The sequence below is a fragment of the Rhinopithecus bieti genome, unplaced genomic scaffold, assembly GCF_001698545.2.
Source record: "Rhinopithecus bieti isolate Rb0 unplaced genomic scaffold, ASM169854v2 scaffold_60, whole genome shotgun sequence".
NCBI lineage: Eukaryota > Metazoa > Chordata > Mammalia > Primates > Cercopithecidae > Rhinopithecus > Rhinopithecus bieti.
Genome location: NW_016803192.1, coordinates 275,547 through 300,169, shown reverse-complemented (window position 1 = coordinate 300,169; position 24,623 = coordinate 275,547). Strand labels below are relative to the sequence as shown.

The window sequence follows — 24,623 nt, the reverse complement described above, 5'->3', positions numbered from 1 at the left end:
GAAATGTATGAATGGATCTTTTAAGTCCATCTTTTTGGTCAGAGAATGCTTCTGTTATTTCCATTGAATCTTCTTGTCCAGGTTGAGCAAGGAGCGGCTGTTATTGTTTCACACACTGTTAAACTCGTCAGAGACCTGGCTGGTGAGCAAGTGCCATTCACTCACTCAGTCATTTAGCACCATTAACTAAGCACCTGTTTTATGACAGACACTGTGCTGAGCTCAGAACCATTAAAAGAATAAATATATAAGGTATTGCAAATGATACCAGTGAACGTAGGATTCAGGAAAGAAATAAAGTTTGATAATGATCGAAGTGTGTGCAAAATGTTATGGGAGAAGAGAGGAGTAAGTGATCAGTAGCCTGGGTCAGTCATAGGAGATGTTCCCCCAGAATGTAGTATTTGATAAGAATCTTAGAGGACATATGCAAACTGCTGTAGAAGCCTAGCAGTGCAGGCCAAGACAGCAAGGGTAAGAGGTAAGACAGGCCAGAGAATGATGAGGAATACAGTGTGGTGGAAAGAGAGGCTTCATGTATATGGGCTGGGGATTAGGCTAGAAAGGTAAATTGAAAGCTATGTGATCCTCATAGATGATGTGTGCTATGCTAACAAGGCCATCCCAGACCTACCTGTAGAAGCCTCTTTTGAACAGGGATAATGCTGAAACAGAGTAGAAAGCACATGCTTTTGGGCGACCCTACGACTCATTCACCCTAACTGGTTTCTGAATAAGACAAGCGGGAATAGAAAAATGTCTTGTCTGTCACTGAACTGTCCTATCTACCCTTACACTCCTCCAACACATTTAATGTAGAATAGCCATTGACTTAACAGTACCAGTGTCTTAAAAAGGACATTTCCACTATGAAATACTAACTCAGCTCTAGGTTGCACTTTGGGAAAGGAGGTCATTTAATACTGTTTCCCTTATATCCCCACTTAGAACAAAACATAAGGAGAAACTGGTCTGCTCATCTTCGAAGTAATATATATATATATAGTTTTTAAGGTAGAAAAAATTATCTATTCTCAGTATTTCAAATATAATTTTCTATTATGAAATATTTGGTGGGTAGAGATCAACGGTTTTCTTTCTATCTTAAAGTATAGAAGGAGCTGAAATATATTCAATTAATTCATTTTTAAGTGGCATAGCTTAATAGTCTTGTCTTTGATTTATTTTGTCTTGTTTTGATTCCTTTAAATACATTTTGGAGTGTGCAATACATCTGTGTAGGAAAGCTATATACCACGGGGGCCCTGCAAAGCGAAGACAAAGGACTATGGTTATGCCATTAATTTTTTCATACAAATAGTCTCATTTTTTCACATCATCTACACCACAACACATGGATTTTTATGACACACATATTTGTGAGTGGTAGACACCCCCAGCTGAAAGCTCCTCATTAGTTATGCGATAGGAATCAGAAGCTGATGAACACAAGTTCACTCTTTGTCATTGAAGCTGTAAGGTCCTTCTGAAGTGGCCTGGGATCTTTCTCTAAACAATATTTCCAGTGACTCAGCGACTATGATCTCCTTAAGTAGAAAAATAAAAGGAAAAAATATAGTAACCCATCTGTGTAAGAAATATATAATCTTAACAGGGTCAATTCTATAATCAAGTGTACAAGTTTAATGACAAAATAATTAAGTGTCCTATTTTATATTCAGTCAGCAAAATCATTTGACCATAGGGTCCTCAAAATCTCAAATTTTCAACTCTCCCTCAATAATGCAATATATTTAAAAGCCACTTTGCTCTATTAGGATTCTAAAGAGGCTACTGAAAACACCAAAAGCTACTGACAAACATGTTTCTGTAGTTTTAGGCACAAACGTCTAAAGGATTAAAATAAAGCATTATTGAGAATTCTAATTATGTACCTGCTTTGGTAAGAAATACTTCAATGTGACATATTTACTTTATATTCTCATTCAAAATGACACTATTATATTAATAGGTACTTAACCAATAATTGAAACCATTATTCACAGTTGAATAGGCATAGTATATAATTAGGATTCTTTTAAAGGGACTTCCATGGCTAAAACTAATTTGGCTTTAGTGTCTGTTAATATTATAACTTCAAAAATAATACTTCCAGGTACTAGTAACTGAATCAAAAATCAACCTGAAATTAAAAGTTTCATTAAGAGTACAAGGAAAAAAACCCTATGTTTATAATTAATAGATATTCTGTCATTGGGAAATCTATGTACATGTACATATCTCTTCTACATTTATATAGCAATGGAAAATGTCTGCTAAACGTTATACCCCTAGCCCATAGCTACATATCTCCATGTAGTAGTCCAAATAGCATGCCAATTAGTCTAAGCCTGTCCAAACATTGGAAAGAGAAACCCAGCTCTAGTTTGCCCCATTTCCAAAATAAATAGCAAAATAAGCTGGCAATCAAAAATAATTATAAAGCAATTGGAAGTCATGGAACAGTCCTGTTTTCTTTCATTGCACAATTATAGAATTTGGGAAATTGGTGTATATTATAACCGTAATCTTGCCATGGATCTAAAATGTACTATTAATTGTAGGGAACAGACTGTAGATGAATACTTTGTGTCATTTTTCTAGTTACTGCCTTTCAAATTCTTCCTTACTTTGTATAAATGGAGCTTATGGATATATGTATGTATTAGTGCTAGGGTTTCTGAACCCTAGCACTAATCCTGGGTTTGCTGGATAATTATTTGTTCTCTGTGTTGTAGGTTGTATAGCAACATCAAAAACCACTATCCCCTAGGTGCTAAAAGTGCACCTCTGCAGTTACGATAACCAAAAATGTTACCAGACATTGCAAAATCACTCCTGGTTGAGAACCAACAACATATGTACATATGGACACACTTTTTATTCTAATATATATATATGTATACATATATATCTTATATAGCGTTATTCAAACTTTTTATTTCAAGCAAATTTTGGATTTCATCTTTAAGGGGATGATAATTGAAGATATCATAAATGCACATGTGTGAGTTAAACTATGGTTTTAAAACTGAACTGCCCTTTGGGAGAACAAGTTTTCTCGGGAGTTTGGAATGATCCATTTTAACCACCAATCTCAAAATAACATTTCTAACTCCTTTTTGATTGGAAGTTTTATTCTTTCGTCATTCTTTCGGTGAACACTTATGAAGCATATATTGTATACCTCCTACTATAAACAGCACTATAGACACTAGACAGTGGTGAACAAAACAACATAATTTCAACCTTTTAGAATAAACAAAATCAGAAATATTAGTAAATATTTACCATTTGTCATTGATCTGAAAATGAGTGGTACTGATACATAAAATTAATTTACAAAAACCATTTTGAGTACTTACTGCATGCAGTTCCTATTTGTAGAGATTACAAAAGTTGTGTAAACGTAATGTCTTCCCTCTTGAAAGATGTAATGTGGAAAGAAGCAAGTAGAGAATAATAAAGGGGAGGGAGAGATTAAGTGCTAAAATGAAGTTCTAGGGGCAGTGTGGCTTCTGGCTTACCATGTAATTTGTCATTTCCCATACCTCCAGCATTTGTCAAATCCTTACAAAATGCTTACAAAGTTAAAGGCTACCACCTTTGCCACAGCTTTTGGATTTCAAACATAATTTTTAAAAGTCAGACTGTATGTTGGTTGGAAATTTATCTGTGGAGGTAGATAAGGATTAATGATTGTTTCTAAGAATTAGGGACATTTCTTACTCCTTTTGTTTTTTTCTTCCCACAAAAGCCTTTCTTAAACCCTGAACCCTCATCAAAACAAAACAAAACTACTGACATTAACAAATGAAAGAAATTAGACATCCCTACATATACTACAAGACAAGGAATGTTGCACGCTAATATTGCAGAACACTGCATTTGGACAGCTATTCCTCAAGTTAAGCTACCTTCACGCCATTTATATTATGAGATCCTTGTTGCTATTAGATATTTATTCTAGGAATATTAAAACTGGCAAAATCAGACAGATGAATAAGATAATGTAATCGTGACTTAAAATCACCTTTTAAAAGTTCATATATAGTTTTGTGTGAATCACTATAGGCAATAGTATAATACAGATCACAGACATTTTGACTTGAGGCATTTAGATAAGATGAGGAAAAAAAGGGATGCTGTTTTTTCTTTATTTTCACTTATATCCAAATAATTTTATTTTTACTTCTCCATTTCTATGAGTTCAAATACAAGGCTACTAAGAGTCCAAATACGAAAGATTCCCAATGTGTTATAACACAAGCCAAATTGATCAAACTGAAGCATGTCAGGTCATCACACTTATTCAGTGATTATATGGTGTGATTATTCAGGTAATATTTCTAGGTCAGCCCATCAAAATGCAGGCTTAGCCCCTTTGAATGTTTTTAACAAGATATAATATGATTATCACATAAAAGACCGGATTCAAACAAATAATTGAGAAACAGCATAAATAAAATAAAGTCACTTATTTGTGTGTAAGAACTGTAACACTGGCTTTATACAGTAGCAGTTTTTAGACAGCAAACTTCTTAAACTTTAGGGTATATCAGAGTCACCTGGAGAGCTTGCTAAAACACAGATTTCAAGGCCTGAATCCCAGACAATCTAATTTTTGTCTACTGCTGCTACTGATCCACAAACCATAGTTGGGGTGGCACTGACCTAGAATACGATCACAGGAATATTAATGCAGCTAATTATTCTTATTGTGGTTCATCTTCTGGGATTAATGTAGGTTATAAGCCAGTGATGTGTGCTCTAGTTGGGAGAGAAACCACACGTGCTTTTTCCCTGATTTGCCAATGGTTTTGTATTTCAGTTGGAAAATTAAAATATGGAACTTTCAAAGACTTCAAATTTCTTTCAAGCATTGGCAGAAGGTTAACAACACAGATGCTTTTCTGGCCTTAGGTCAGATATATTTACGCCACACATGATGATCTTTGGAAACTTTACCCAAATTACTGTTGAAATTGTTTATTTCAGAACTAGGGCAACCAGATCCACCCTTTGTCTCTTGAGTGGGAGCAGCTTTGTTTTGCAAAGGCAGTGGCTAGAAAGGACCAGACGTTTCCATCAGCTGTTTGGTCATTGTGTTTTTTAGTGGAATTATAGCATTATACAATATTTTTCTTTGCAGCTTAAACATTGAACAAACCCAGACATCCAGAGATGCTAAAATGAAAAATCAGTTTCTTCTTGCTTTGCCACTTGCCAAGTGAAGTCTGTCAGACAGCACATCCTATACATCTCAAGTAAACAAAATTATGCTTAATGTGTTGGCAACCTCTGTCACAAACACTCTTCAGCCTATGGCTTAAATGTATTGAGTTGGAGTGGATTTGACAGTTCATTTAGTAAGTCAAAGTTACAGTTGTGGGTACGGGCTTTGCCAAACTAACCATAAGGCTTTCCTTTTCTTCTTTTGTATTTATTTATTCATGTAATACACAATACAAAAGAGATTCTGTAGTTTTTACTAAGCAAAGTGGCTGGCAAACACCCCCTTTGCTGTAGATAACCAACACTAAACCTCTCTAAGTTGCCTGTCTCAGATAAAATATCATTAAGAAAATTCATTTCTCCCAGGAATTCCTACTAGTTACTTCCAGTTTGCTCCCTGACTGTGCATTTCTTCCATTCCCTTAAGATTACAAAATTTGTATTCTTAATAATTTGTAGGATTTTTTTTCACTGAATGTTTTTATTGAATGTGAACAAGACTCTACATTCTTACATATCCTCCCCCAAGAATCCTTATTTTATTTTTTATGTATGTGCAGTAGCTGATCTGCTTAGAAAGAACTGTTCGTTTATGTGCAGTAACTGGTCTCCTTACGTTATTTTCCACTCTGTGCCTAATGTTGCTATTTACAATTCCAAATAATGATAAATCCCTTCTTCCTCTTTCCTTTGATTGTCAGGTTTCTGGTTTATACACAGAAGCAGCACTCACTCTGTGACATCTGTAATCAAATGAGTCCCCAAACACTGCTTTCAAAGAAAAGATTCTCAAAGAGACCAGACAATTCTTCCAAAATTAATTCCAAGTGCAGACATTCCATCCTTCTCATTATGCATGGATTTTGATCTGTCACATGCTTACCTACCTCATTTGCATATTGCCTTTAAAAAAAAAAAAAAAAAAAAAAACACACATCCCTGGGGAATAAGACAACCTCCAGGGCCTTGAGAAGAAAGTATCCTTACCAAACACAATTGGGTTTTTATCTCTGATTTACATGAATGATCCTTTTTGTGGCTAGAGCAAGCTGTTTAGAATTGAGGTGTTTCTGGGACTGTGACAGTTTCGCTGCATGTTGGAATTTCTAGGGGCAAATATTCTAAAAAGATAACCTGTCTTGAGTTCAAGAAGAGAATTGAAGTCTCGCACCTGCTAAGCATTAGAATGTTGTCAAAGTGCCACTTTTTGGTTGAAAAGAAATGCTTCGGGACTTCCATCTTAACTCTGAGGTTATTCTATAATTTATCCCTAGGTGATTTAAGAAGAACCCTAGTTCTTCTTAAAGTGTTTACTTCTGGTCTGGCACAACAAATACCTGAAATGAAGGCCAGTAAGTATTTTTTTTAAAAGGAAAACAATAAAGATGCTTTTGTTAAAAGATTCACGCAGCAGAAAGAAAAGTGCTGTGTCTCTGAATTATAATTAAGTAAAAGCTTTTCTTATGTTTCTCATTTAAGAGGCATCCTGATGAGTGACAATTCACAGAAGCATCAAGGAATTCAAACAACACAAATGCACAATTGTGTATATTTACAAGCTACAGACCTTTAAAATAACAGACATGTTTTCCGATTGATTCCTACTGAAAAGTCTAAATGTCTTTGTGAACACAGCTGGCCCTGTGTATCAAGCATTTCCAAATATTTGGCTCAATTTCTATTATCTCTGAAAGTTAATGGGGAGGAGCCCATAGGGAAGGCAGAGTGATAGCCTGATCTTTTTCACAGATATAGTCAGGAAGTTGAATTTTGATAATACCAGAAAGAATTGCTTAGTTTGAGCAAAAGCATTTTAGGAAGCACTTGCTGTGGGTAATTAGTTTGGGTGCCAAGATCTGGCCATCTACATGCATCTGTCCAGTGAGAAAAATAATGTTTAGGGAAATAATTTATTCCGATACATAATCATTTTATCATAACTGGGTGTTTAAATGGGTTGTTATAAAACATGTTTCTACTTTTATCATAATCTTTAAATATAAACATTGAAATTATATACTCTCAAAGATTCCATCCAATTCTAGCTTTTTAAGTTTGTTTTTTAAAAATATTTTTTCATTCTCCAAGTTAATTACTACAAGGAAAGTAGCAGAGTAGAGAAAGAGAAAGGGAAGGATAAAATGACTTAGCTCCATTCTTCACTCACCATAGGACACTTTGCATATGGATGGAAGTTTTTTAAAATGTTTGTAATTTCTTTTATCCCCAACAACGATAATAAATCAAAAAACATATTATAGACGTCTGCTTTTCTTAACATCTGATTTAAAAGTTAACACTTACTTTTTTTAAAAAATTGTGGATAGACATAAAAATTTGACCAGCTTTAACAGAGTTTGGTATTCTGTCTTGTGTCTAAAATATCGATAGATAGAAAACAGGTCAAAAGGTTAGGAGAAAAACAAATGGGAAATAGTAATTTTGATTTTTAGATTATCAATGATAGATTTTAATATGTCCTTCAAAGAGATCTAGTTCAGAAACCCATGTGGGTCAGCATTATCCCTCTTAGCAGTAGATTACATTGGGGTGACTAAGAATTATCTATGTATTAATAAATAATAGATAAATGACATAAACCAAGTCTTATCAAATAACAAGAAAATTAGAGAATTTCCACTAATGTTCATATTTTTCAGTCAGAGAAGTTTATATTTAGAATAATGGGCAAGAGGATATAGATGATTTATTTCAATACATTCTACCCCAAAACATGAAAATGTAAGTGACATATTTTAGATACATCACAGGTAAATTACCTCAGAAGAAAGGAAGTTGTTAATGGCATCTATTCAGACAAGCACAAAATGACATGAATGGACATAAAATTATATACAGTTGAATTTAGCCTTTTAGTAAAAAAGTAAAACATTTGATGTTCACACATTTACAATTTACTGTGTTTATTTGTAAGAAGTCTCCTTCCTTGTAGGATATGTTTTCAAATGAACATTGTATATGCTTGTAGGGTGCTGTGATTACACCAACCATGGACCATCCCATGTCAATGCAACCAACCAACGTGATGGGCCCCCTGACACAGCAGATGAATCACCTTTCATTGGGCACAACAGGAACGGTGAGTTGAAGAGATTGTTTTGTTTCGTTGAACTTTTTTGATCAGATGTGATATTCTCCATTTTTACTGGCATTATCAGTGAAACTGTGTCTGTACCGTATTCATTAACACATCTTTCAGGTTTCAGTATGAACAAGCTGCATTCTGCATGTATGTTCAATTCCAGGGCACATGCACTCACAGTGGCAAGACTAAAGTTCTATTGTGTCATTCAGTTACTTCCTGGTTTTTATGGTTCAATGTACCAGATATAATGTCTGTTTTTGGAAAGGTGTCCTTTTGCATGCACCTGCAAATCTAGACCCTGTGACTTAATATACTCAATCCTGGTTTTCTCTTCCCAGCTGCTTACCAGCTCAGCCATGAGATTATTACCAGGTTATGCACAAGTGAGGGGCCATACCTATGACTGATACTATTCAATCAATAAAGAGTAATTGAGTAATTGAGCTATAATTGAGTTATTTTAATCCTTCTTTTTGATATGTTGATATAGATAATGTTGAAAAGAAGGAAGGGAACCTAATGTGCTTGATTTTTTTTCTTATAGGTTATGATATTTTGACTAGCCTTCTTTCTCCTCAGAACAAAAGTGTGCTGAAAATGCCTATTGCAGCCTGGATTTTATATCAATGAGGCATTTTAAATCACGGGAAAAACTTTGTTTGATTTTTTTTTTTAAGATAATTCCCCAAATGTTCAAGGAGGCAAAAGCCTAATACAATCTAGAATACTGAAACTTCACTAGTTGCCATTACAGAGAGCAATGAAACCATGAAACCTAACCACTCATGTGACACCTTCAGTAACAGTTTTATTTTGGCAAATGTTAGTGCAGATAATCTTGTCATTTAATAAAACATAGAAATAAAAATACATTTTTTTTGACTGAGGTAGCTTAAATATTGTAGAAAGAGCACCGGACTAGGAGTCAGAAATCCTAGATATAAAACTTGAGTAAGCCCTGTTGTTTCTGTCAATATTGGGGAAAATAATATTTCTAGTCTGAATTTTTTTCTCTATCTAGTTGAAGTATTGAACTTGATCATATATGGGGCCCTTTGAATATCCAATTCTATATTTTTAAACCTATATGTCTTATAGTTACCACCTCTGTGATTCTTCAGTTAGGCTGACTTCTTCTCCAAATATCTATGTACAATATGCACACTAGCTGTGTATCAGGAATTTTACTCCATAGCAATGGCTTGCTTGCCAAATAAGTCTTGTTGACTCATGGACTTTTAAGAATATAAGAAGTTTCTGTCATGTCCACTGAGGCCTCACAAATCTGTCCTAAATAGGAAGAAAGTCAGTATAATTTAATGGAAAGAGCCACATTATTTCAATAAAGAAATTTTAGTTTTAGTAACATAAACAAAGTTGCAGAACCTGTAAAAAGCAGTTGATAGTACCTTACCTGTCTGAATGCTTGGGCTGGATCAAATGATCTCTTAGGTTTCTGACCTACACTTTTAGAAGTCATGTCTAAGATATATTTAACTATATGCTGTGGTACAGCTAATTTTCATCATGGAGATACAGTTTGAAGAAATATTATATTGCTTTTATCAAAGGATTATTTGTAATTATTTTGTGTGTTACTAATAAGCAGGTCCGAGGAATAGTATCAGAAGGCCTGCAGTTTCTTATTTTTATTAATACATTATAGATTTCCTTCCATATCAGCCTTTGTGTCCTTCAGTGATCGTAAATTCTGAATGAGTGATGTAATGTAATTTTACTGTATTGAATAACAATCTGGAATCTGACTAAAGAGAGAATTATAATGCAAAACATAGAAACTCTTTATAATTTTTACTCATTTGGTTCAAAAGTACAGCCAATTGACTTGCTAAAATTTAAGTTTGCAAACTAGTAGAAATATAAGAGCTAGTTAACTAAGTGTATGACTGAATCCTTTAGGGAATTAAAAAACAAGCTAGAAGACACAGAACAGACTCAGAATTATAATAGTTATTGAATCGATAACATATATTATGATTTTGTATTTGAGTATTTCAACAAGAACACATTTGTAAGGGACCATGACTTTTAGGCAGCTGGTAATAGCCAAATAATTCAATAATAATATATAACATTCTCTTTCTTAGAGAGTAAAAGTTTTAAGTATGTGGTTTATTATTAACATCAAATTTCCACTAGCTTTTTTTCTTTTCATCCTTTACATTCACACTAAATAATGTTTAGATACATTATAATATTTGTGTTACTTGATGTTATGGAAAAGTGTAAAATTTAGTAAGGTTCTGAAGAGGTAGAGAGAAAACAGAATTACTTTGTTGATTCATTTAACAAAATATAATTAAGTGTCGTTGGTGTCCAGAATACTGTTACTTTGTTTTCTGAGACTGTCACTCTAATTCTTTGATATGACTTCATAGATTCTTTTTATCTGAATTTTGATTGGCATTTGGAGTGACTATTATCCAGTTGAGGATGATTTTGTAAAATCAGATTTTTCTACCTTATTGCATCTTTCCAGCATTTTCATTGATGGGGAGGAATCCTGGCATAATGGAAAGATCAGTCAGCTTTGTTTTTAAACTTGAGTTCAAAACCTGGCTTTGCTCCCTTAGTAGCTCTGCATGTTTAGGCGGGTTACTTAACCTCTCAGAACTTTTGCTTTCTCATTTTACAAAATGGGAAAAATAATGCTTGCATCCCAGAGATGTTTTGAGTGTTAATGAAATGACAATATGCAGCATTCCTTATACAGTATGATACCCAGTATGTGCCTCTCAAATGAGCTGCTCATACCCTTCACCTCCAGTGGCTTCTAACTGTTGGGAGTCTAGTTTAGGTAGCCAGAAGTGATGTAGCACATTGTAAAATCCATGGTATAACTCACCTACACTATTTCACTTGTTATAAATAATTTCTTTAATGTCTCTATTTCTTTGGCTGCTAACATATTCTTTTAAGGTGGCAAACTCAAAAGCCTGTAGAGTCCAGCCATGTCATATTAATGAATGAAGTAGATCAAGTTCAAGCAAAAACTCTTGGAAATACATAATCAATTTTTAAATATTTACCTATATCATAAACATACTCATACCATATAAACATATATGGCATTGGAGATTATATTTTAGATAAGATGTATTTTCCATACAATAATAATACTATCTCTGTCTGAGTTTTGGGCAAATAGAAGTGAGAGGTGGTGCCTTTGGCAGCCTGAAATAAGGATGCCTTGTCTGAAGAGGACAGCCATTACTCCATTAGTAGTACAGCTATTGTGATGGCTACTGACACATGGACATACAGACCTAGGGTGATCTCAGTTTCCAACTTTTAAAGATAAGCTGAATTCTTGAATTTTGATTTGAAATTTCTCTATATTTAAATATTGGGCCCAGTTTGTCCCAAGAACTCCCAGTTTGTGACTCCTGCCCAAGGTTTTTCTGGTTCTCCTCAAACCTCTCTGGCCATTCCTTCTTCTCTTCCTGCACAGATTGGTAAGCCAGAGCTTCATTTTTAACATACTTATGCCACATGATTTTCGTAAGCAATCTCATTCACTCTCATGGTTGTAAACCCTGGCTTCCATGTTGACTCCTAAATCTCAGTCCCCATTGCTAACCTCATCTAAGAATTTTAAACACATTTATCCAAATACTTGCTAAGTATCTCCATGGAAATCTCCCTCAGACATCTCAAAGTCAGCATGACCCAAACTAATCTCATGAGCTTTCCAGAGCTTCCTTCCAACTGAAACCTCTTCCTCTTGTATGTTTCTGCTCCATTTCCCTGCAAGCTAATGACATGACCATTTTCCCTGCAGCCAAACCATACATCTAAGACCCGAGCGAGACCTTTTCCTTCTCCCTCACCACCATACACAATTACTTTTCAAGTCCCACTGGTTTTCTCTCATAGACATTGGTCAAATACATTCTTTCTTCCACATTTCTGGAGTCTCTGCCCTGGGACTCATTTGATTAATTGTAATAGTTTCCTAACTGTTCTTCAAGCTTTAAATTTCAGTTTGCTCCAATCCATTCTCTACCCTGTTGTCACAGATAGTCAATCTAAAACTATCTGACTGTGTCTCTCTCCTAATTGAAACATTTCAGAGGATTTCAGACATCTGAGCTCACAGAAATTCTGCAAAACAAGGTGTGAACAGTGACAAGTCAAGATTAAGATAGGATTCTAAACTCTAGAAACAGATAGGTTCCAAGGGCAGAGCAGAGAGTGACCCAGTGAATAATCTAGAGTAGGAAGCAATCAGGGCTGACGGAAGTTGTAGCTGTATTAGAATTTTCCATTTTTAGAAGGGGGATCTTGAACACAGGCTTAGTCCCACTCTTCCTTGTAAAGTCCCTGGCTAAAGGAATTGTATTGGGCCAAAACCTCTTTTTCCTTTTCATAAAAGATGATATAATTGTCTCCCATGACCTCAAATTTTGAAATGAATGCCATGTAGCTTAATTAACCTTTCTCTGCAATTTGCCACCTCAGATGTTTATTGTTCAATTCTCTATTTTAAGCTAGACAGAATCTGCAGGCCTCAAAAAAAAAAAAATGCATTTTATGCAAGCAGTGTAACTGTTTTATTTCAGGGCTCTGCTGACCCTGAAGGATTTTCGTAGCTTTTCTACATTTGTTTATTTTTTTGTCACAGTATTCCCTTGGTGGAACCAAAGCCCCATTATCCATAACTTCTTATCACTTTATTGTAAGCTTTAGCAGAAATCACTGGAGATTTTACTGTGTTATGAGAACCTCCAAATTGCATGACAATCTTGTTTTACAAGCGTCTTATCTCCTTTTCATTTGTTCAGTTGCTGGTCACCAGCAGCTTACAATGTCACCAGAATCTGTTGGAAGAAATAAAAAGTTTTTGTTCTGCAGGTTTTGTATCTGCAGTTTGGTTTGTGTTCTCCAAGCCACTGATGATTTGTGATATCATTGATTTCCACAGTGTAACCATAGTCACTCACAAAAATAACCTTGTAATTGTACTCCATCTGTCCCCACAGTTCTCTAGCATTTTTCAGTCACACCACTCCTTTACTGCTCTGACATTTTGTTGGTATCAGGTGAAAATCCTCAATTATTCAGTTTGTTAAGATATTTTTCTTTTTTCTGTTATTAGGTATGAATATAAATATTAAGACAGATTTTTTTTTTAAAGCTAACAGGATGTTAAATGGACTCTGATTCAGGAAACCGTATCATAAATGGTAATGAGTACCACTCCTAAAATAGTTTTTCAGGAAAAAATATTAATTAATTTAAAACACTCAAATACAAAACAGAAAATATATCTAAAACAATAGTTTTAAAAAATTGGTTTAGTCTTACTGTAAAATGAAAGACCTTTGAAGGGAGTCTTAGAAACAATAAATGAACTGGCATTAAATGTAAGTCTAGTAGTATGAGTGTGTATTTGTAAATATTACACTTTTGTTGTTTAAAAAAAATCAATTCTGAATTCAAATAAATTACTGCCATAGTAAAAAAGCCTCAATAGATAAAATGCCAAAGAACATGAACAGATAGTTGATAAAAGAGTAAATAGAATGCCAAGGAACATGTACAAAAATTATAATCAAAGAAACAGAAACAGTAATTAATCAAATATACGTGTACATATATCCCATCAAATAAAGCTATCAAAATGCAGTACAAATTGCTAACGAAGGTGTAGGAAAATAAGCATTCTCTAGCACTGATTGCTTGATGATAGGAATCTCAATTTGTATAAGTACCAGTTGGATAGCAAGGTAGTCAGTCGAGATACTTCAAAACATTTATACTGACTAACCAAGAAGTTATAGTTTTGAGAAGCTCGTCTATGGAAATATTCTAAAATATCAGGAAAGTAATTATACCTCAAAAATATTTGACACAGTGTTCTTTATAATGTCTAACAAAGAATAATAATTAAATATATCATAATCCATCCATAAACCAGAACATAATGCAGCATGAAATCATAAGAGTGTTAAATAATTAGGAAAAAGTTTATTTATAATGTTAAATTTTTAAAAATTGGAAGTAAGGCAGGCTGTGGTGGTTCATGCCTATTATCACAGCACTTTGGGAAGCTGAGGCAGGAGGATTGCTTGAGGTCAGGAGTTGGAGACCATCCTAGATAACGTAGCAAGACCCCATCACAATAAAAAAAAAAATTGAAAATTAGCTAGGCATTACATTATTGTGTGCCCTATAGTGCAACTACTGAGGAGGCGGAAGCAGGAAGATAAATAAAGCCCAGGAGTTTGAGGTTACAGTAAGCTATGATTGTGCCACTGCATTTCGGCCTGAATGACAGAGTGAAACCCTGTCAAAAGAAAAAGAGAGAGAGAGAGGTAAATTTGCATGTGCAGAGTTCAGTATCAACTATAAAGAAGTATTATCAGGCTATAGAGAAATATAAAACAAGTGTGGCTATTTCCAAGTGATGGGATTAGGAGTAACGTCTATTTTAATCATTTTGCTTTTCTACATTATCCAGCTATTCAGCAATAAACATTATTGGCTTTTATTGTTTATTTTAAAATGTTATAAATATATTCTTGGAAAATGACTAGTAGCATGGTCCAATAATTAACTTTTTTTGGGGGGGTTGGAGTGGTAATGTGTGATTGCAATTTTTCAAAAGGTACTAGGAATTACTACTATTATTTAAAATTTGGAAAACTTTAAAATGATTCTAATTATTCTAGATTTGGGGATTATAATCAGCTCAGTAGTTCAGGTACCTGTTGCAAGAAACAAAATAACTCATGGGTCTGGTTTATTTGCATTTGAATCTTTTGATCATGTTTGCTTTTGTTGCTCAAAGTGCCTTGCAATGTTCAAGTTCTAATCTGTCTTCTCACATGCCATTTACTCAGGAGAGAGTGATTAACCTTTTGTGGCAAGGAGATGAAAGTGAGAAATACGTGATAATCCAAAAGTTGTCACATGGGTTGAAAAAGAAAATTTGGGATATTTGCTTTTAATAAAGGTCATATAAATGGAATAAGAGTCACACGAGAGCATCTCTTTAACCATGTGTTGGCAGTTGATTTGAATCTAAACAATATCAAGTTTCTTCTAGAGTTTACCCCTCCAAGGGGAGTGGGGGCAAAATTAGAATTTTCCATTTTTAGAAGGGAACCCTAGGCCTACGCCATATGCCAGTCTCCTTTTTAAGATCCCTGGCTAAAGAAATTCCAGTGAGTCAAAAGCTCTTTTTTCATCTTTAAAAAAGCAGATATATTTTGTCCCATGTAACCCCTAATTTTGAAATGATTGCCATGTAGTTTAATTAAGCTTTATCTAGAATTTGACACCTTCAGTGCTAGGAGACTTGGGATAAAGATAACCATCCTGTTCAATAGATTCTGTTCTGTGTATCTCTGCTCCCACAGTTACAACACATAAAGCTTTTTGGCCCTGAGGCGAAAGCACCCTCCGCTCTGCCTCACTGACAACCACTGGGATCAGAGCTGGAGCTGAGTGATAAATAATGAAATTTGCCTTCAAAATGTGTTAGCCTCCGCAGAATATAAGAATGTACAAATTTTTAAATTTTAGTTCTTTCTTTTGTTCTCCAGGACCTTGTTTCATATCATGCTCTGGGCCCCCTCTAGATGGGCTGCCTGGTAGAACTCTTTTGTCAGCCAGAGAGGGTAACATGTTTATGTTGATTCCCTAAGGGAGGTTCCAAACAGGCTGTGGAAGATGACAGTGTTTCAGTACAAACTGTACTGTCCCAGCAAGTCTAACGGGACCTAATCACATGTACAGTATTGTGGTAATAGGGACCATGGTATCAAATGCAAATGAGGAATCATAATGCCTTTACTGCTCTAAGGCACGGGGGTCAGGCAACCATATGACACACAGCGGACTCTTCCACGTGTTAGGGCTGATTCTATTTTATTTTCTTTTGTACTTCATTGCATTCTTTCTCATGCTCTTTTCATTCAAAGATTCAATCCCAAGACAGGATTATGATACTCCACCAGCTGTTGTGTCAGGTAGGAAAATTCTAATTCTTTTAAGACTGGATTGGAGGGGAGAGATGGAGGTTGCCTGGTTTTTTCCCAAATTCTTTAAAGCAGTGATTCTCAACAGAGGTGGGTGCAGGAAATTTGAATTCCAGTTTGGAAGGGGGCATATGTAGTTCAGAAACATAAACTTAATATTGTAATTCTGTTATAAGTCTCGAAAATAAATGTGTTGCATTTTAAATAGAAAGTAAAAACTCAAAGCCATTTTATCTGTCAAGGATACACAGAAGATAGAGTCTGTGTTCTGTGTATCAGTGATTCTCAGCGTTAGACATGGTCATCAAATTCCTGAAAAGTGGGAAAATAATTTTATGTATAGCAAAGAGGGCACAGGTTAATAAAAAATAGCTTGAGAAGCACTGCTTTAGAGACCAGAATTCTTCTAAATTGAAAAATCATCCCATTTGCTTGCTCAGCACCCTGCATAGGGTCTGACACATAGTACGTGCTCAATATAATTGTTTGTTGAATGAATCAAAACTTCAGATTTGTTCCCAAAATGATTCTTTTGGATATTGAAAGAAAAGCTGCCATTATTCCATTTATACAACAAAGTGGCAGAGGTTGATTTGAAAATATGTTAGTGTCTTGAGGGTTTTAATTAGCAATATTTAAGTTGTTTCATGAAATTTAGTAGTGCAGTATGTAATAGGATATGTCTATGTAAAGAGGTGGATTTTTATTTTGAACTGCACAGATTCTTGTGCTTTCATTTTAATTTTGAATTTTGACTTCTTGCAAAGAGAAAAATGGGCACAATTTTTTATTTCAGTTAATTTTTTAATTAAATACTGGCAATCTGAAGAGCATGAATTCTTTGATTCTTTGACATGTCAGACAGCAAGGTCATAAAATACAAAGACAAAAATGCATTGGGGAGACAGAAGAAGAATCAAAGGTCAGAAATAGACTGAAAGACCCCATGGAGCAGTTGAATCTGGCAACCTGATGGTGGTTTTCAAGCAGGGGAAATCTTGGTTTTAGCCACCTGTTTGCTTCACCCAGCATCTGAAGGGTAATTCTTTTTTAATTTGTATAGCCTTATTTAGTTATGTTCCTGGCTGAATACTCATCTTTAAACTTCAATTAATAATGTCCCATTGAGGAAAAATAAGTTAACTTTTGGCTGTGAAGTCATTTTGATCCTCTTCAAGGTCTCTACAGTAGATTGCCACTAATGAAAATATCACTTAGTTTTTCCCAAAGTGTATTTCCTGTCATATCTTAACATGCCAATTTCATTTAGGAGTTAGGGCCCCTGGGAAGAGACTATATTTCATACATGGTACTTTTGTTTAACAATATACATCTACTCTTGATAATTTACCAATATTCATAAAAATAAAAGACACAAACTGGAACTTACCTTCAACTAGGTTTCCTGATTTTACTTTCAAGAACATAATGGAGAAAGCAAGCAAATCATTAAAAGTACTTATCAGATGTCAGTTATAGGTCAGGCTCTATGTAAGTCGATTGAGGCAGAAGATCTGGTTGAACATCTAGGCTCAGGAGTTCTCACCTGATTGCAAACACAAGGCGACTGAAAGTTCTAGAACAGATGAGTGACTTGATAAAAGCAATGCTTTAAGAAATTTAATCTGAAAATTTTGTGTGGTCTGGAGCAGGAAGACATAAAAATCACATGGAACAGTTAAAAAGATTAGATATGATATATTGTATTTATAATAAAAAATCATCCTAAGTTCCCAGCAGTGGAGTAAAAAGGAAGGGACCCAATATAGAGTTAATATGAAATTTGGGAGATTTCACAGTTATTTTCCCCTTGTAAGATTTAATTGGTAGATTGAAATAAGTTTCACAGACTTCTTTGGTCTACATCTAAATAGAAATAGACTTGCCTTTCCAAAATGCTTGTTAATTGGCTGGTAGGACAACTTCAATGACTTTTCAGAAATTGAATATGCTTTTCTCACCCCTTGGCCACATCAGAAAAGTGAAACAGGAAATAGCATTGTAATATCTCCTTCCCAAATCTTCCAATATGTCAATATTGGACAAAACAAATAATTATTTACCAGTGTAGAATCCAACTAAATTGCTTTAATTTATTGAAGCTGAGATGTCTGCTTGATAATTTACAGATACATAACTTAATTTCATTCAATCAATGTTTCAACATTTATTGAACAACTCCTGAGTGCTAGACACTACACAAAAGTACTGGGATTACAAAGATGAACAGAAAATAGACCCCTGATTAAAATATATTTTTTTTTGGCCGGGTGCAGTGGCTTATGCCTGTAATCCCAGCACTTTGAGAGGCCGAGGCGGGCGGATCACGAGGTCAGGAGATAGAGACCATCCCGGCTAACACGGTGAAACCCCGTCTCTATTAAAATACAAAAAACTAGCCGGGCGTGGTGGCGGGCGCCTGTAGTCCCAGCTACTCGGGAGGCTGAGGCAGGAGAATGGCGTAAACCCGGGAGGTGGAGCTTGCAGTGAGCCGAGATCGCACCACTGCACTCCAGCCTGGGCAACAGAGCGAGACTCCGTCTCAAAAAAATATATACATATATACATATATATATATAATACCACTTACTATGGTATAATATTAGACCATTATAACATTAATAACAACATTTATTTGTGTTATTTGTGATGTTGAATGCATAAAGTACAAAGAATCAAGAATCTAGAAAGAATATTTGAAATCCTCAGGAAGACAAATACTGTTTGTTTTTCTGTGTAGTCTTAAGTGATGTCATCTTCTGAGAGTGAGTGAGAGATGGCACATAGTAAGGATTTAAGAAGAACAGAGATTTGGAAAACTATGGCATGAGAAGGCCAACTAACAATCCATAGAATTTTGAGGGGTAGCCGTGGGGGTTCATTTGAAGCTATGGACTATGTATTTGTGTGATTAATCTGTGAGGATGTTTGATTTTCTGCGGTCATAATCAGTAGCCAAAAAGGCAGACAGGTGAATTAATGCAGGGTTAGTATTTACTAGGTGAAGTGAGGAAAAGGAGAGTGTGCAATTATGACATTGGCAAGAAAGTAGTTGAGTGGCAAACTGTGGATTTAAGGAAGAATAAAGAAGGAAGAAAAAAGAAGGCAGTAGTGGATGAGAGATAGAAAACAAAATATAGAGATAAGCAGTTTTAATGAGATGTACAATGTAGTTAGTAAAACAGTTGGATTTAAGATTTTGGATAATGAACTATTTCTTGACAAAGTTTGAATCATGGGAGCAGGTGACCGCGGTGAATTTGAGGTGAAAGTGACAGAAGTTAAGGGAGTTAATTAATGTGAACATAAAAAGTGACTAATGAAGTGAGGGTATTTTTGCATATTTTAATGTTGTTTTATTTGTTCTTTGCCATTAATACATTATACAAGGCTCAAGAATATTTTACTTAGGAAGAGTCTGAGGTAAATATTTAAGCTTCAACAATGAATATGCCTTAAAAGTAATAATAATCTGGGAAGAAAGAGTTAAAGCAAAAATGGTGATGTTCCAAAGAAAGAAGGAAGCTTGGGAAACAGAAGCATCTCTGATTTATTTCCCTGGAGTCACCTCTTCTTGCCTACATCTCTGCGAGGCCTTACCTAGCTCATGTCAAGGAGAGAAGACAGAAGGCTGAAACTGCCCTCTACATTTTCACACCAAATCAGGAATCTATTCTCTTTTTAGTATTTCTTTTCTGTGACAACTATAACTCCTTTAAAACTCCTTCTCTCTTAAGCAAATGTTAGTGAAAAAATATATAAAGGCATAGTAAAAGACCATTTTCTATACATGATTGGGTTTTATGAAACACTTACGAAAACTGAAGATAATTTGTAGTCAAATTTTTATTTCAGTTGTTTTGAGCTTAATTTCTTTGAATGACATCAGCAGGAAATCAAGCAAAAGACCTACTATCACCAGAGAACTAAAGTAGAATCAAAATCTATCCTCTTTTTCTAAAGAGCTTTGAGTTCAGAATTTGAACCTAGGTTTGAAAAAAAAAGTTGTTTTGAAAAAAGAAGAGAAAACGGGGCCTGAAAATACACTGAAAAGATTACGTGGAGAACTTGTGGAGCATGTTCATTCTTTGCCCTCACCTTTTATGCACCAGCTGAAATAGGTTGAAATAGTGTTATCAGTACAACTTCATGATGAGATTTCACAGAAAAAGTTTGCATAAATCACAATATACTGGTCAAATAAGAAGTTTTTAAATATCTGATTTCTAACCACGGAGTTGTGCTCTAAGAATAAAGTTCTTTGTTGGAGTACTTGATGCAATTAAGACAAAATTCACTGCTACAAACAGTGTGCACTTTCTCACATTGTTTTTGTTTCAGCAATCTAAGTTTGCATTGGAAAACTTCATTAATTTGGAATTTGTAATGTCCAAGCAAAGATTTAATTGAAGCCTATTTTTTATGCTGCATCTTAGGTGAGAATTATTGTGTTAAACTATCCTCTATTATCCAGAGGAGGGAAAGGCAGAGTATTTTAGCTGCTTCAAAGAACAAGAACAAGACCATCTTTCAAACTCTAAGCAACATTGGTTTTCATAGATTCCATGAGCTAATAACAAATAATTTCCATCTTTTAATTAAAAATTAAGTCCATGAGTACTTCCAATTAGCAACAATCAGCCATTAAATTGTATTTATTGTAAAGGACCTGACACATTGTTATGTTTCCCACAAGCCACACATGAAATTCAGTTTCTTTTTTTTTTTTTGCTCAAATACTGTGCATTTATATTGACTACAAAACTACCTTTCTTTAAATGAATTGATTTTTTCTTTGTAATAAGTTCTTAGAGACTTTGCTCCACTTATTCTTCATTTATTCAACTAATATTTACAGAGCACCTACAGTGCTACAAAAAACTAAGGGTAGGTCCATTGCTTGCCCCCAAAGAACAAAGATTCTAACATAGTAAAAGGATATACAGAACTGTCACGTAACATAGTACATGACAGACATCATAAGAGTGGTCTGCAGAGCAGGACTTTTTACATGGTATTTGTGCAAGTATTTGACAAATAGGCATGTGCATGCTGAGTTATTGTGTTCCTGCTGGTGCATTTATTTTGTCTGCTAAATTACAAAAATTGAATCATTAAGACTTTTCCTGTGGGACCATACTTGTTATTTATGTATTAAAGTAGGAAACTAGATTGGACTAATATGTAAATATCACTGTTACTTAGCCCAGTTTGTTTTTTGTTTTGTTGTTTGTTTTCAAAGGATGGGATAGGTGAGTGTAAAATTCTATGCCTTATCTTCTAATGCAGCAAGCATTTCCTGTAAAGGTCCAGATAGTAAATATTTTATGCTTTGCAAGCCATATAGTCTGTGTCATACTATTCAACTCTGCCACTTTAGCATGAAAGCAGACACAAGCCATGTGCAAATAAGTGAGCACGGCTATATTTCACTAAAGCTTTATATGCAAAAATAGGCAGCAAGCTAGATTTGGTCTGTGGGCTATAGTTTACCTACCCCTGCTCTCTCTAGTCAATTTATTTTTATAAGTATTCCAAACTAAATACTATCACTGATATTCTTTATAATACGTATGAAGTGCCCTTCCCTTAAAATTAGCATTTTTGAGCTTTTATTACTTCATAAAAGTATGTACAGAATAATTGATTATGGTAGTGACATACTAAAACCCTTTAAGAGTATTTTATTTTATATTGTATTAATTTTTAAATTTTTTCATTATATATTGGTATTGTAGGACTTACAGCAGCAACAGGGGATCACCAAAACCAGGAAAATCAAACATATATTCTGTTTAATATCCTCTTGGCAGCCTTTAGAATCTTATACTTTTAGAAATTTAGAGAAAAGGTAAGAAATATATCATCTCAAAAGATTTGTAGTAAAATATATTTGACATCTTTGTCACACCACCTGAGGTGGTTTCTCTGTTACTGTTGTGGTTGTTGATTAGTGTACACTGAAATTACTCTCGATCTACAGTATTTTAGCTATTCTATTTCCCCCTGGGTAACTGCTTCCCTGAGTACTGTGTGTTGCTTTGCAATCCAATCATAAGGCAAAGCTTTCCTGGTCTTGTCTAAAAGCCAAACACTACACAGGGCAAGCCTGGGATGGCCGGAGATAGGACTACCCTCTGTGGCAAGGTCAGAGAAAGACAATGCTTGGTGATGCAGCACACACATCAAATCAAAAGGCAGCTTCTCAACATGCTTTCTGTAGTAGAATCTTTCAGTGAGTGGCAGCAACTGACTTAAAGCATCCCACAGCAGCAGCACACAGCATCACTTAGCGCCTCAGTCATCTACAAAAGGGCAGAGCCTACATAATACGCAGCAGAGCACTTTCAAGACAACAATGGACTTTAAAGTAAGCTAATTGCATGTGCAGGAATCCACACATCTGTTACTGAAATCACATGGTTCCCTTTTTAAATCAACAGCACACAGTGGGCACTTGAGGAGCCTGTCAGAGAATATAGTCATGAATTGACTATGCATGATTCAGCCCTTGCCAGAGGCATGCCAGAGACATCTGATTCTGGAGAGATCCTGCCTAACAAACATGTTAACAGTTCTCTAGACTCTATGTTAAATTAGTTTATCAGAATGCAAAATGCCTGAACCGTGTAATTGGACATCCCTATTGAAATGTTTTCTCTCAGTTAAAATTTAACATTTTAACGTCTTCTTTCTTAGAGAAGTGATATATTACACGAACATTTAAACAATGTTACCAGCCTTTTGAGATGCCACAGCAGACATAATTGTCTGTTATTTTACCCAATGTCTTTTACATAAAGAAGCAAATGATTAATAGATCCTTGAGTTCAGTGTCTCAGCACATCTCTCTCGCCAGATGAATGAATATATTTATTTTTAGCTAACAATGTAAAATACCAAGCTTAATCTATTTCCCCTTAGTCTTGGTTTTCAGGATAGTTGGAATTAGATGGAGTATATTGCAAATGTTCCTGGTAGCGTGTTCTCTCTATTGCTTTTAACTGTTGATTTGCTGGTATTTTTAATTGTGCTTCTTAATGCAGGGCTTAATTTTGTAAATCTTTCACAAATTCAACATTGAAGTACAAAGCTTCTAATTCCTTTAGCAAAAAATAAATAAATAAATACTATTGTGCTAAGGGAAGTTTGTGTGCTAAGCATGTTAGGGGAAAGACAAAATGAAAGATGATTTTGATTATGTGTTGATCTTATCTAAAAATTTACCACCAGACACTGTTTGTTTTCATTCTCACACATGCAATTTTGAACAGGAAAAAGTATGGTAGAAAAAAATCAAAATGATTTTTAGAATTCACAGGGTGTATGTGACTTCTGGGTCATATTATTTAATAATTATTTAACAATTAGAGTTACCTAAATTTTCTGAAGCTTACTTTTTCCCTCCTTAAGAGTAGAGAGTAGATAATCTATTCATTACCTCTTTATGTATACACAACAATACAAGGATTAATTGAAAAGATATGTCCAAAATACCTAGTAAGGGAGTGACTCATGATCGATATGAAATAATTGAAGCTTCCTTTCTGCTTCCTTTCTTTGCATTCAGGAAAGTGTGTTAAGACTTTTTGAAGAATCACTGATCTTATATTTGCTATGTTAGATTAACTGATCCAAAGAAAGGAGTCTTTTGAAATAGTTTCCAAACTCAATATCTAAAAATAAAAGAAATAGAGAGTTAATTACATTATCTTTCTTATTGGCCAACTAGTATGATATTATTAGTAGGTGAATTAGTATGATAAATATAAATATTTAATTAAAACATGATAAATAATGTTCATAATGCACAGTGAAAAGATGACAAAAGTGAACAATCATTATGATTTTGAGGCCTAAAACATACACATGAAAAAATCTAGAAAGAGATGCATAAAATTATCATATATGTTTTCAATTTCTATTTCCTAAACCTTTTGAAATGTTGCTTTGCTACATTTATAATTTATTAAAAAGTTAATAACAGTCTTTGAAATGGCAGCAGTTTTAAGGAGACATTTATGTACCAGAAAAACACGACTGTATGAAAATGAAAATAAAGATGATGATGATGAGTGTGGTGATTATATGGATGATAGCGGTAGCAGTGGTAACCGCTAACATTTTCCCCACCTCCGCTCATCACATCTCAACATTATGGCGTTTAGGGCAAGATTAAGAGAGACATTATATCTCTATATAGAATTGGCAGAATTTTTGAGTGATTCTATAATCTAAAGTCATTAAATTTTATGTAAATCCACTTTCCACCTACC

The 24,623-nt window shown here is 34.6% G+C and overlaps 1 protein-coding gene across 9 annotated transcripts in view; it reads left to right on the top strand.

Moving 5' to 3' along the window:
• The window catches only part of RBMS3 (RNA binding motif single stranded interacting protein 3), a 763,768-nt gene that overhangs the window by 679,865 nt on the left and 59,280 nt on the right, over positions 1-24,623 (top strand). For 8 of the 9 annotated variants that reach the window (XM_017868338.1, XM_017868350.1, XM_017868326.1 and 5 more), the window contains 2 exons: positions 8,225-8,335; positions 16,291-16,338. In XM_017868338.1, the coding sequence (XP_017723827.1) occupies positions 8,225-8,335; positions 16,291-16,338 (159 nt within the window). The remainder of the gene's footprint in view (positions 1-8,224; positions 8,336-16,290; positions 16,339-24,623) is intronic. The other variant, XM_017868345.1, reaches the window with a different exon arrangement.